A 14642-nucleotide genomic window follows, 5' to 3' on the forward strand; every position below is an offset into this window, starting at 1 on the left:
CTTTTAAATTTTCTTGTTAACAACACCTGGTCATGAAACCTACTCTCTTAATAAAAATGAGCCCCTTTCTCAACATATTTTCCATATAGAATCTGTGACTCTAAAGAAATAATAACCAAACTGTGAGCATCATTTTAAACTATCGAGATTTAAGAAGTTATAACATTTGCACAAAAATATTTCATTGTTAATTATTCAGTATGCAAAACAAATCTACATGTCTCACCCTAAAAAATATAATTTACTTGCACCATTTAAAATATGATTAAATTTTTGTGTGCAGAAAAGTGAAATCTCTTTACAAGGCACGTTCCATTTAGACATACTAGGTACCAAGGGAAGGCCCTTTTTTCCAATCACTCGTATGAAAACTATACGAAATTCTAAATTGCATCTATGGGTAACTATTCCACGTTAAAGATGCTTTTGAAGGGTCCCAAGTCTATTTTACTGGACTAGACCTAATGTTTTTAATGTTTATTAAACATGATTTAAATGCTGTACAAATGAATCATAAGACTACTAAAATATATGAAGTAAATGTTCTGAAATTTCGTAACAAAAATTAAACGGTTAAAAGCAAATTACCTCTGAATTGAACTTCTTGAATAAATCTTCAAATAACAAGGATAGCAACTGTCCTGCCAACTCCAATCTCTTGTTGCCATAGTAATCCCTGTCATCAGCCTTGACCTTGTCATGCTGTGCCAAGATGACCCTTCTAACCATAAGTGCCAAGTATGCAGCTTTGACCTTGAAATTCCATTCTACAACCTGACATGCAGGGAATTTATAGTCATTTATAATCATGTACATGCAAATAAGTTCTGTATGGAAATTCGATTTTTAAAAAAAAAAATGAAGTCACTAGTTAGTACTACCACTAAAATATATAAAATATCAAGCACAGGAACTAACAGCATATGTGAAAACTTTCCAAATTAACCATTGTTAATATTTTCCATGCAGCTAACTCTATAAATTTAAAATTTATAATAAATTAACAGTAAACTATTTCAGTGGAGAAAGCAAATTGTTTCTATAAATTATGTTTCTCCTAGAATACTTAATAGATCATATTAACATTTGGAATATAAGCACCACTACTTCCCAAATCCAGGCCTTTGAAGGACAATAACTCTTTACCTCCATTTGCCACCACCTGGTGGCACAGGTCACCAGTTTCAAGCTGAGTGGAACATTTTAAATTTAATACCTTCCAATTCCTTCTGGAATGCAAACATCCTGCTTGTATTCCATGGAGAATGGGAAGGTATTAAAGTAGTATAATCAGGTAAGTATTCTAAGGGAAACAATTTATTAAAAAATTTGCTTTCTCCTTTGATTAAATTCTCCGATCATATTAACATTAGGAGAATAGGTAATAGGAGGGAATTTGAGCATCCTTCATATACCTTGGGTAACCTTCGAGGGAAGTCTGAATTCCTCATACTAAGAATAAATCACTTTCTAACTTGTGAGGAGTACAACTGGAGATGTCTGGGAGAAGAAATAAATGAAATACTATTTCAGGGCAATCCAGCAAGAACTGCATAGGGTTCATGTCCTGAGGTTGTGCTGATGTCAACAGAGTCTGGTTAACACCTGTACATCTTAGACTGGGTGGTATTCAGCTGTACATCTGAGACTGGGTCTACCACATCCGGAATGTGTTGCTGTGGAACAAAAAAACCAATAGGTAAAAATTCGTGAAGGTTGATTATGGGTGACAGATGACTGCCTCAATCAGCAGAAATTTTCATCAGGTGGTTCCGTTCTGGTGATATGTCAGAGTATACTGTATGTATTATCCACTCCAACCATGATGAGAGGGCTTGAGGGTTTTTATCCTCTTTCCAAGGTTATACTGGAAGAAAAAGACACTTTCAAGCTCCCAGTTTGTTTCAGATAAAGCTTGAGAGCATGTACTAGAGCCTGATTCAGCACCTCTTGGGATGTGTCAATACAAGAAAAAGAGGTCATATCATGAAATCTGATCAACCATCAATGGCAACCTATTCCTGGGATAAAACTGTGTTGTGTCATGAGGTCTGCCAAGCCATCTGATTGAAACTGAAGATAGCTGGGTCAACAGAGAGGGCATGTAACTCACTGACCCAGCATGAGGTTAATGCTGTCATGAAACAGGCTGTGTAATAAAGGAGCTTCAGCAAGGTTCTGGCTAAGGGCTTTAACTTGTGTGATTTCAGGCAAGTCAGAACTCAGGAAAGATTCCACTTGGGAAACTTGGCCATCAAGTCTGAAAGGTCTTTATTATGACCATGATCCTCCCTGCCATGATGATGAAAAGTGTCTGATTTCATAGAGCAGTAGCCCTTAAGAGTAATTGGGGACAACTTTTTCTCCTTGAACAGCCCCCAAAAAATGTCAGCTACTTGTAAGATTAAGGACTGTGCGGCAGTTCCTCAGACATACCACTTTCCCTCATATGCCCCAAGAATGAAGCGCATACATGCTCATGCAATTCTTTCCATGACTGAAGGGTTAAACTGTTTTTGCTGCAGGGATCTTCTGACAAGAGCCAGACATAGGGAGAAGTTGGTCCAGGCAAGGATGGAATACACGGGTTTATGGCTACTTGAGAAGATTCAACCTGGCTCTGGGATCTTCCTGTTTAGATCTATCAATAGATCTAGGGCATCACTGATACAGGACTTGTACCAGTGGAGAGGAGCAATGAGAATCATTTTTCACTTCTGGCACCTCAATCTTTTCTCGGGGGGGGGGGGGGGTAGGAAAGGGCCTACAAACCCTCCAAATTGACAGAAAGGGTACTGATAGCCCAAGCCTCAGAATCTAGTAATACTAAAAAGATATAGGTGGGAAGTTTGTGATTCCACCTGGTCACAAAATGATTGATCATCTTATGCCCCCTACTGCAGGCAAATCTGCATTCTGCATGGAAGATTTGGCCATTACTGGACAAAGGATTGGCCAAGACACCGAGTCTGCAGGGAATATGTCTGATCTGGATGCCAGTGCTGTGATGTGTACACTAACGATGGAACTGGCAGACCAGAATATACAGTAGGTGTGATTTAGTACCAATTGCTACTGAGTTGTCTGATATGATAAACATGACCTTGCCTCGAAGATAGTCTCTCCGAGAATGAAAGGTCTTGATGACAGCTGTCATCTCCAAGAGTTGGATGTGGAGACCAGCATCCTCTGGATCCTAATGGTCACTGAAAGTGTCCAAGAAAGGCAACAGATGAGCTCCTCAATTACAGATATTTGCATCTGTGCACACAGTCATGTATGCTTGGGGCTGTTCCAGAGGAATTCCTGCTGTGAACCAACCTTAGCTGCACTACTGATCCAGGAATGATACTATTTCACTTGTTACACTGATTCTGTAATTGAGCAGCATTAAAAAGGGGCACCACTGAGACAGCAAGTCCATCTACAAAGGACACATGCAGAAGTCAACCAGCAGGATGAGATCCATTGATGCATTGAGCAATCCAATGAGTTGCAGAAACTCCATGATAATTTGGACTACCTGAAGGTGAGGAAGACATACCAGGTAAAGGTGGGTGAGAAATTCCATACCCTGATGGATAAACTGCTGGGATGCGCAATGCTCTGATTTTTCACATTTGATCAGAGAACTGACATGATTTACAAGGGATATTAGATCATTCTTTCCCTTGCCAAGAATCAATTTACCATGTTTCTTGAGGATGTCAACCAAGTATGCCAACATCGAAGTAGATGAGGGTGAACAAACAGGGAAACAACACAGTTGATTAGTTTCATAAGGGTCCAATGGCTAATGTTAAAAATGAAAAGGGAAAGGTTATAACTTGTAACAAGTCCCTTGGTATGCTAACCAAAGGATTTCAGTCCAGACAAATATATGGGAACAAGAAAATATGCACCCATCCAAACAAGACTGAAAGCAAATTTGTTTGGACAGATGGAGATGTAGACTAATCTTGCGATCTCCATTTTGAATTTGGTGAAAGTAAAAACTGATTGGTTGATTTAGTTAATGACCAACCTGAGTTTGCCATTGGTCTTCCTCACTAGAAAAAGCCTGGAGTAGTCCCTGGAGATTGTGGATTCACTGGCTCCTTCTCAATGAGAATTCTAATCTCTTACTGTAAAAGCGTGCCCTTCAGAGAGTCTGACGAATGTGGAGGATGAAAAGGGAGGGGGTTAGCAAAATAAGATCCAAAGCCCCTCTGAGAACATCTGGATCACACAAATGATATACAGAAAATCAATCCAATGTATGCCAACAAGGAAAACTAGTGCTACTTGGCGGCACCAAGGAAAGGAAATGGTCAAGAATTATTGCCTTTTTCTATAATGCTATAGACATAACAGAAAGTTTCTTCTTTTGGGAAGGCTGGATTTGTGAGGTAATAGGGTTTATATTCATAACATTAATGTAATCAGAAAATTGAATCGAAGGAAAATATAAACTTCATACAACCCACCAAAAAGTCTAGGAATTCCTGAAGTCTAGAGTTATCCATAAATTCTCATATCTATATAAGGAATCTTGTTCAAAGGCTGAAATCTTGCAACAATAAACTGGTTAGGTACTACAGTGTGAAAAAAAACCAAAGGCAAAATACTCTTTGAAATGATATAATTTATCATGGACATTTATTTTGTTCAAAGCTCAAATGCGTCACTATTGAGCCTTAATAAATTACTCAGTTCTTATAAAAATTCAAAGAGGCCCTGAAGAAATTATTTTTTAAAAAACAAAAGTCAAGCACTTTTGAAAAGAAAAAGAAACCTTTTTTGAAATTCAAGGTCTTTTCAAGGCAACCCTTTGATTTCAAGGATTTCTTGATGTGTTCAGTACCGACTATTTCAGTAACGGTTGTTGTTGTTTTAGAATTTGATTACAAATACCTTAAAATGGTGATTATTCACTTTATATTGATCTTTCAACATCCATATTTCTTGGAAGGTCATTATTTACAAGCCCTAATAAAGATATACAGCAAATCTCAATGTTAAAGTATGCGGACATTTTTGGATGATCCAGTACAAAACAGACTGAATGAAATGCACTGTGATGTCACAATGAAAGCTGCCATTGCAAATGTCCATAATAATAATAAAATTTCATCTGGAAGTTTCTTGATGACAGTTATTGTGAAAAGAATTCAATAATCAGGATTGAATAGACATTGTTTAAACTATACTAGTATTACCTTTTAGTACAATAATTAATGTTAAATTTGAAAGGAGTCAATGTGCCTGCATGACTTTTAGTACAACAATTAATGTTAAAATTAATGTTAAATTTGAAAGGAGTCAGTGTGCCTGCATGACTTTGAGTACAACAATTAATGTTCAATTTTAAAGGAGTTAATGTGCCTGCATGACCATATCGACATGCTATATTCAAAATGTTTCATGAAGGAGAGTAACACATAATACAATGCTGAATAAAGTTTTATGATGGAGAGGTCTGGAATAATATATATTACTCACATTGTTGAGGAATGTTTTATGATGGAAAGACCTGGAGTATGCCACATTTCTCACAATGCTGAGTCAAGTTTTGTCATGGAGGACTAGAATAACACATATTACTCAAAATCTTTGGCAAAGTTTTGTCATGGAAAGGCTTGGAAATGTGAGTGAAGAATTATGATGCAGAGGTCTTGAGTAACCCAAATTACTCACAATTTTGAGTAAAGTTTTGTCATGGATAGACCGGTAATAACATCTTACTCACAACGTGGAGTAATGAATTATGATGGAGAGGACTGGAGTAACCTATATTACTCACAACACTTTTTAAATTTTTATGACCAAAAAAGCCTGGAGTAATATAAACTGTTCACATTGTTGACTAACCATATGGATAAGCCTGATCTGCAAGTGCCTTATGTGAATGTATTTCAGTTATGTGTGTGTGTGTGTGTGTGTGTGTGTGTGTAATAAATACACAGGTGAATAAGGTAAAAGGTTCTAAGGCAACTTCAATATGAACTTGATACTCACAGGAACATGGGCAAGGACTACACCATGAAGAACATCTCTGGCTTCATCGACTTTGGTTTTCCTTGATCTACCCCACATGGTTCTCTGTCGCACTCTGTTCCCGATGTATTTCAAAGCCTGCAAAGGTATGTATTCATATGTATATGTCAAACTAGATCATTTTCTTCATAACATTTTTCAATGCATATCCAAAATATTAATACAAAGGTGAACATGACAGAAGGCATATATTTCTTAATTTTACTTATGTTAATAAGTTAGAATTTCAATACAGGATTCTGAATAAGGTTCAAGTAAACTACCATATGCACTCACTTATAAGTCAAATACAACTGCACAGACCCAGATCTGCCATCACAAAATGCATTGGCAGATTTGGGTATATGCAGTTTGTTAGGACTAATCAGTAGAACAAACAAAATAGATCCTTATATGCTGATGCATTAGGAGGTGGCAGATCAGGGTCTGTTTTGTTTGCAGCTGGAATTGATTTATAAGAAAGTACATATGATACATATTTTCACTTACAGGAAACAGGTTTCAATCTTGATTTAAAATAATGAATTTGGAGTGCACCTGACAATTAGTTGTGGCAATACCCATCTTTCTGATATTCATCTAGACAAGAAACTAGAGCTAGGATGACCTACACATACTTTTGATATTGTGATTATATGTAACTAAAGTCTATATTGCTTGTAAATGGAAAAACAACTGACAATATGCCCCACCTGTAACTGTGAGAAAACATGATACATTTCACTTGTAACTGAGATCACCTAACATTTCACACCTGTTATTAAAAAAGACACAACAATATGACTTATATGTGGCTGTGAACAGCTACCATGTCTCTTCTGTAACGAGGAGAACACTTTACACAACTTGTGAGCATAATCTTGGCAGAACACCAGACAATATTACTCGTATGTAGCTGTGAGACCACCTGCAATATGTCCAATTTGTAACTGTAGACAACTGACCACAAGACTCACCTGTAGCTGGGAGAAGACCTGAGCCTTGTGACACTCTTCCAAACAAGGGGCAACTGCTGAGAAGACCTCCTCTTCACTGCCTATCATCTGTACAATCTCTTGTTCACATTCAATTCCCATGGCTTTAAAGATGATAGCTACAGGTATATCCTATAATATAAAATTATCCTCATTAGCTGTACAATAATCCTAGAACTAATGATTGTCCGCCATCAAACCAAATACCATATATACTCACTTATAAGTCAAGTCCAACTGCAAACAACATAAACCCTGATCTGCCATTGCACTGGCAGATAAAGTCTATGATGACTGTTCTACCTAATACTTCTAAAAATCTATAGAGACTTATCTGCCAGTGCAATATGTGATAGCAAATCTGGGTCTATGCACTCTGCAGTTGGACCAGACATGCTGGCTTGGGAAAACGATTCATTCTCTCATCAATACCAGGTAAAAAATATCAACCGTAACCTAGATCTACTTAACATAAAATTTTGAGCCAGGAAACAGTAACCTTTATTTGAAAGTATGTGGTACTAATAGACATTTTCTCGGGTTCTTCCTCCACCATTAATACTGACCGCCATATATAGCCTATCGTGTGCTGAAAAATGGTGTTAAACCCTACAATAACAACAACAACTGATAGAGATGCATACAATCTGATATTCTGATGATTCAGTATGAACTAAGCTTGAGAAATAAACATTAAACAAAATTTTAAGTCAGAGTCAGTGAAGCATGTAATGTGGGTCATAGTCACAACCTCTGTGATCAGGTTGTAGTAAAGTCAAGATGCACTGCCTCACCAACTTTCATGAGTCCAGGTTTAATAGTGTATATACAGTGTACCAAAAACCTGAACCAAACACAAATCTGTGCAATATATAGATGGTTGGCCCCAGCAAGAAGTTGCTATGAAATACCTCAAAACTTTAGCATAGGATCTATGTTGAAAGAATGGTTGAAATGGAGCAAGGTTATACATATATATATATGTATGTACTGTTCTATATGCAGATGCTGACACTGATGCCTCGAGTAGTAAAACAGATCTCTACTTTACAGAGGTGATTTAAAAATGACTACCAGTTAATGTTTTTTGTATGTTTATATGAAGGCCTTTAAGATCTGGAGCTAAAATATATTAAGTGGAAAAGTGAATTAAACTAAAATTCTTTCAAACTTCTTGCTTCTAATTTAATCTTACTTTTATCAGTGCAAAAATAAAAAACAGAAATAACATTACACAGTTCATTCAGCAATATTGCACTAAAAATGAGAGTTTTCCATCCATGCTTATTTAACATAATAGTTCACTATCTTAATTTATCTAACTCACCTCCGAGAAGGTGTTGTGTTTCAGGTAATACTTTTCATTTTTAACATGTACATCTGTTTTACTCTTTCTTTCATGGGTAGAACTGAAAAACAAATGAAATTTTTAAGTCTATATCACAAATATGAAAGTAATATTGCACCTAATTAGTCATTGGAATTGTAATATTTGACTTAATGAGTAGATAAATAAACCGTATCATGTACTACACAATGAAAAATATTTTTATTAAAAATTCCACTTAAGTAAAAATTATATGAACCGTTTAATGGTTACTGAATGTTATGGCAATAATGTTTTGAAAAATACAAATCAACAGAAGGCAATTTCCGAACTTTCAACAATAAATATTTAGCTGATACATCAAATTATAACAAATGTATTATTTTTGTGCGTGTGTGTATGTGTACATGGAAAGTTAACTTGTGCTGGTAACTATGGGTCTACCTGGCTACAGAACAAACAACTGAGCCTTTTCGGCCAGCATCAACATCTACAATCATTCTGTTTTTGGACAACTGCTCCTGGACAAGAATGACTTTCTCCACCCCTTTTACAATAAAGTATCCTCCTGGGTCCATTGGACACTCATTTAACTTTGCCATCTCTGCTGGGGTTTTCCCAGTCAAAACACAGTTAGAACTCCTCAGCATTATAGGCATTCTGGAAGTAAAGAATCACACACGTTTGTCAAATTATATGCCAGTACATAAAATCAATATACCTTTTCCAACATTTCTTTAGCATGTTTTGTTTCATTTGCTTCAACAGTAAAGTTAATCAAGACAATTAGAAAATAAAGAAATAAGAAGTCACTAACAAACAATCTTTTTACAACAATTAAAATCCAAATCAGTAAAAACTTAATTCCAAAGTCATTTAAAATTTTAAGTTTTTTTAAAAACATTCCTGTTTATATCAATGATACATAACAGATGCTAGTTAAATGAGGAATATATATATATAAATCTTATATATACACACACACACATACATGCATACATACATTATATACACTCACAATCAACATTTTTTTTACAAATTGGGGGTTGTCATAAGCGTGACATCCACAAAATTTGATAATATAGGAAATGCTGTAGTACACAAAATATACTGTCAATTCAAATTGATAAATTTAAATTCTGTTGTCAAACTCAAAATAAATTAAATCTTCCTTGCTGTAGGGGTGACTTTAACATAAAATATACATGACACTAATGACCATCAAACACATTACATTGCAATATGGCTGACCCTTGCAAAACTCTGGAATGTTGTTTTATCAACTTTTGTAACTTTGGACATTGCTTGAGCCATGTGAGACACATGTGGATATCTGATTTAAAAAAAAGGATGTTGACACATATTTTGATTTATTTATTTCTGATGAAGAGTGCCAAGGAGGGCATACCAGATCAAGATTTGGGGGACATAAGACATCGGAAACATGTGAGCCCTAGCTCAATGTGTAAAAGCTTTATAATTGGTCAGTTACATTTAGATTTACATTGCATTAATAGCAGGAAATACATCATTAAAACTGGATGCTGATAAATATGGTTTCTCAGTTTTGACGATTTTGTGGTTATCTTGCAGTCAATCATCAATAAAGTTGCATATATTTATCAGGTACTATGCAATATGTAAAAAAACACACGAGGGAGGCACATAATTATAGGTATGGAGAAGCATACCTGGGGAACAGCAAATTAAAGTGATTCATTTCAAATATCTGAACCTTGCATGCCTACATCAAATCTTTTTATGAGCAAGAGATTTTTTAAATTACAACCCTGTCATATTAATACTGCACTTATTCTTCGTTTTTGGGCACTACAATTTTTGTGCCAAATTATTTGTTAAGACCTTGTAACTTTTGAACATTATTTTTACTGATGCACTTTTTTTGGTACAAAGTAGTTATTTCTTGAATGATAAGACTGAAAAACTAACATTGCTTTGTAATTGTGCAGGAACAGCTTGCTATTTATTGGAAATTACCTTGAGAAGTGATTTTTGAAATTGGGAGAATCATGCTTTACTATTTACTGACAATGATAATACACAAAATAGCACTTTCAACTGTAATGCTTATCTACTGAGAAAACTGTAAATAATAATAATACAAGAATATCCAGTCAACCTTTATTACAATGATAATCGTTAACACAGGGATCAGCTTATGATAACTGATTAACACACGGATCAGTTAATGAAAACCGCCAACACTAGGTTCAGTTGTGAGAACCGCTAACACATTTTGTTTTTATTCAATGACAATGCTCTCAACTAACACAGGGATCAGTTTGTGCAACTGCTAAATCAGGAATCAGTTTGTGCAACTGCTAAATCAGGAATCAGTTTGTGGCAACTGCTAAATCAGGAATCAGTTTGTGAAAACAGCTAAATCAGAAATCAGTTTGGAAAAACTGCTAATGCACAGATCAGTTTCTGTTAATATTATTTAGACTTATCTACTCTCCAAACCACGACCAAAATAATTTTGTTTATTTCATCACCTATGTTGAAAATCATCCTATTTTATCTATTATCAATTGGATTTTTATTCAATGACAATGATCTGTTACATTTATTTTGTTTTTTATGGTAAATGATAGTAACACAAGGCAAATGTTTGCTTCACATATGACTTAGTGGTTACTAAATAAAATTTAACTAGGCAGGTAATGTTTTTATTCATTACCATGCACAAAAGACCTGAATAATTTGTCATTATTACATGCTCATTTTTCCCCCAGTTAACTTTACATTGTCAGAATTGTGCAGTATTACCCAATACTGAACCCATGTACCAATACACATATAGCATTCATGTGCATAAAGGAACTACTTTCTATTGTAAACAAACAATGGACGCTTACGCCATCACTTTTGATTTGTAAACAAATCATGTACACTCGCGTAAGAGGTGCTTTACATTGTGGTTGTTTAAATTTGTTTCTGAATGAACTAAAACAGATGTTTCGTGGACTGCCACATACCAGCTGCTTTGGCACATTCCGCGTTGATACAATGTTTCGGATTTAGGCTAGCTACAGTATACAACTGATGCAAGAAAAGGTCATTACAAATAACATACAAGTGACAAGTCATATACTGTCTTCTTTAGTTGGTGATAAGATTGGCTAAAACAATATACTTACAGTTTTACATCCTGAATTTCCTCAAAATGTACTTTCTTAATTCTGCAAATCCGAATTACATGAGCCATGTCATACTGAACTCAAACTGAAATAAGCATTAAATTCCATAGCATCTTTTTGATAATTGCAATTGAAAGACTTCATATTTTCCCCACATTACGATTTCAAACATTCAATGACAGAAACACATTTGCAGATGTCAACACGATTCTCCCTTGCTTCTTCAATCCCATGTATTTCATGTGGAATTGTCACATACAAATCCAGAACATAATCACAAAACTTTGTAGAATCAAAAGAAGAAAAAAAAAACAATCTATTCATTCCAGATCAAATGGAAAGGTTGTTGTAATGCACATTCATTCACAATATGAATCCAAATTTCAATTTTAACTACACATGCCATTTTCTTACGAAAGTTATGTAGAGCAAATGACAAAGTTCATATTTGTCTGGGCGGAGTTATCTGCCCAGTAATAATGTTGCTGTTGTGTAATGATGAATATGCACTTCTGATCACAACACAAAGACTTTCTAATTCACATCCTTTACCTCAAACAATAAATATCCGCAACGCCAACATTAAATTCACACAATCAGTATGAAACCTAGGTGTTACTCTGGACTGTACTCTCACATTGCACCAACATGTCATGAACATATGCAAGGCTGCATATTTTGAACTGAGACGCATCAGTTCAATTCGCAAATATCTTTCAATTGATGCCACTAAAACATTTGTGTGTTCATTAGTACTTTCAAGACTGGACTACTGTAACTCAATTCTGTCTGGTTCATCTCAATATCTACTCCAGAAACTTCAAAAAGTTCAAAACACAGCTGCTCGGATCATACTTAGAGTACCACAATCACAGCACACCTCCCCACTGCTCTGCACCCTACACTGGCTATCCATTCAATCCCGAATCAAATACAAAATTTGTTCTCTGTGCTACATTTTACTGTCAGACTCTAGTCCAACATACATATCTGACCTCACCCATGTGTACACACCAGCAAGATACTTATGCTCCTCTTCTGACAATCGTATACTCATTATTCCCACTATGAAAACAAAGTCATATGGACAGCGTTCTTTTGCATACCAGGGCCCAGCAACACGGAATGAATTGCCCACAGAACTTAGACGCAAAGACACAGTGATCACATTCAAGAGGGCTCTCAAAACTCACTTATTTCGACTGCAAGAACAAACTTAAAGACCTAATAATGTTTCCTACCTGAAATATTCTCAGCATGTTTTTTATTTTTTTTAAATGTTTTTCTAATTTTGTGTTGTTTGTTTTTGTAATAATATTATTATGTTTCTTATCTTCTAGGTGTTGTCTAATGTTGTAAAGCGCTTAGAGCTTCTAAAGATTAGGCGCTATACAAAGTCCTCATTATTATTATTATTTAGTTTGGAATAAGGCATACATTCATTTACAATGTTTCTTGTAGTGTATTTTATTTATATAATTAAGCCTTGGGTAAAATAAGAAAATGAGAATATAATAAAAAGGTTACTGCATTTGTATGGGAAAATATGAACTTGTTTTGTCGGAAGGATATACTGCTCTCCCAAGGTCATGCAGTATTCCATCCAAAAAACTTGCTCATATTTTCCCATACAAATGCAGTAACCTATAATTATTAATAAAATGGTAGCCTGAAATATGACTAACATTCATTACCCAAGTTAACTTTTCTTTCATTATTTTTTTTATTATAAAACACTGAATTACATTTTTGAAACTTTATGTGTTGGGAGAAAAAAATATGTTTTTTTGTCATTTAAAAACAATTACTACATTGTTCTAAAATAATCATTGATATTTACATAACTTCTGACAAACTTGACATTAAAATGCGTCTGGGTTCCATTTTAGACAACAAATCTCACCTGTAATTAACCTTGGCTGCAAATCTCATTTTAACAAATTCAGTACATAATTATTTTCTTCTCTATTAATTTCATACCTTCCAATAGGGAGGTTGTTCCTGACAATCCTCTGATTTCCCCTTGTGTACTCAATATCTACAGTGATTGGTGCAGAGTAGGTCATGTCCCTCAAGCGACACTGAAACCATACAAGTATTCAGAATGACAGAAACAGGTGGTGAAACTAGCACCTTGGCAATATCCCTACAACTTCTGAGGAACATCTCAAAAGAAATAACAGTCTACTACCATCTGATATATACACACACACACACTCTAATGGCACATCAGCAAAAGCCCGTCTATATAGTGCCAACAAAGGTTACCTAACCTGCTCGCATAAAGTTGACTCAACTGAAAACTCGACAGTTTTTTTTAAAATTTATAGGAAAATACATTTTTCTCAATATAAACATACATATATTTAAAAATGTTAAAGTTCTTTCTAAAATATATAAAATAGAAAAAATAAAAGTTTAAAATGTGCAAAATTTAAATAAAGACTCAATTTTTGTCAAATGAAATATCAGGATTTTTCAAACATTTCCACTTCTGGACCGGGGCCCTGAGTGGCACTCCCCATTACGGATCACTGCCATCTCACCTCTGTCTGCGTGGGTTCGAGTCTCGGATTCAGCCATTGTGGGTATGTGAGAAAGCTTGCCAGTAGCTTCTTGTGGGTTGGTGGTTCTTTCCGGGGTTTTCCCGGGTTCTTCCTCCACCATTAATACTGGCATGTATAGCCTATTGTGTGCTGAAAAATGGCATTAAAACCCTACAACAACAACTTCTGGACCAACAGTTTGATGCGCTTCATAAATTAATCTGTATTTTCAGTCATACAGACATGATTGATCTCTCTCAGGTTAATACTTCTGATTCTCATCAAAACTTTATTAAGTTGATATATGAATAAATTAAATATGTTCTGAGCAAAAGATTTTACTACAGTTGCATGAATTTTTAGCAAACAGATCTTCATTGAAAAGTTTCACATAAATCTATGATTATTCCTACAATGACTCCAAACTGTATCCAAAATATGTACTGTGGACTAAAACTAGTATGCAGCACAACAAAATTAAGATATGACTACCATACTTGCTGATGAACAATTTTTTTTTCAAAGCATGAGTTGTAAACTGCATTATTATTTATAAATTATTTTAATTCAAGACAACTATTTTTCTCTCTCACACTCA

The 14642-nt window shown here is 35.1% G+C and overlaps 1 protein-coding gene across 2 annotated transcripts in view; it reads right to left on the minus strand.

The window, feature by feature from the left end:
- Window positions 1–14642, minus strand: part of LOC149773053 (DNA-directed RNA polymerase III subunit RPC2-like) — an 85483-nt gene that overhangs the window by 57367 nt on the left and 13474 nt on the right. For both annotated transcript variants that reach the window (XM_089946820.1, XM_089946821.1), the window contains exons 5-10: window positions 13479–13579; window positions 8782–8997; window positions 8338–8419; window positions 6993–7142; window positions 5998–6114; window positions 589–774 (exon numbers count right to left, since the gene is read on the minus strand). In XM_089946820.1, coding sequence (XP_089802946.1) covers window positions 589–774; window positions 5998–6114; window positions 6993–7142; window positions 8338–8419; window positions 8782–8997; window positions 13479–13579 — 852 coding nt within the window. The remainder of the gene's footprint in view (window positions 1–588; window positions 775–5997; window positions 6115–6992; window positions 7143–8337; window positions 8420–8781; window positions 8998–13478; window positions 13580–14642) is intronic.

This window comes from Sinohyriopsis cumingii, unplaced genomic scaffold, assembly GCF_028554795.1.
Source record: "Sinohyriopsis cumingii isolate HCF-2022 unplaced genomic scaffold, ASM2855479v2 utg000913l, whole genome shotgun sequence".
Classification (NCBI taxonomy): Eukaryota; Metazoa; Mollusca; class Bivalvia; order Unionida; family Unionidae; genus Sinohyriopsis; species Sinohyriopsis cumingii.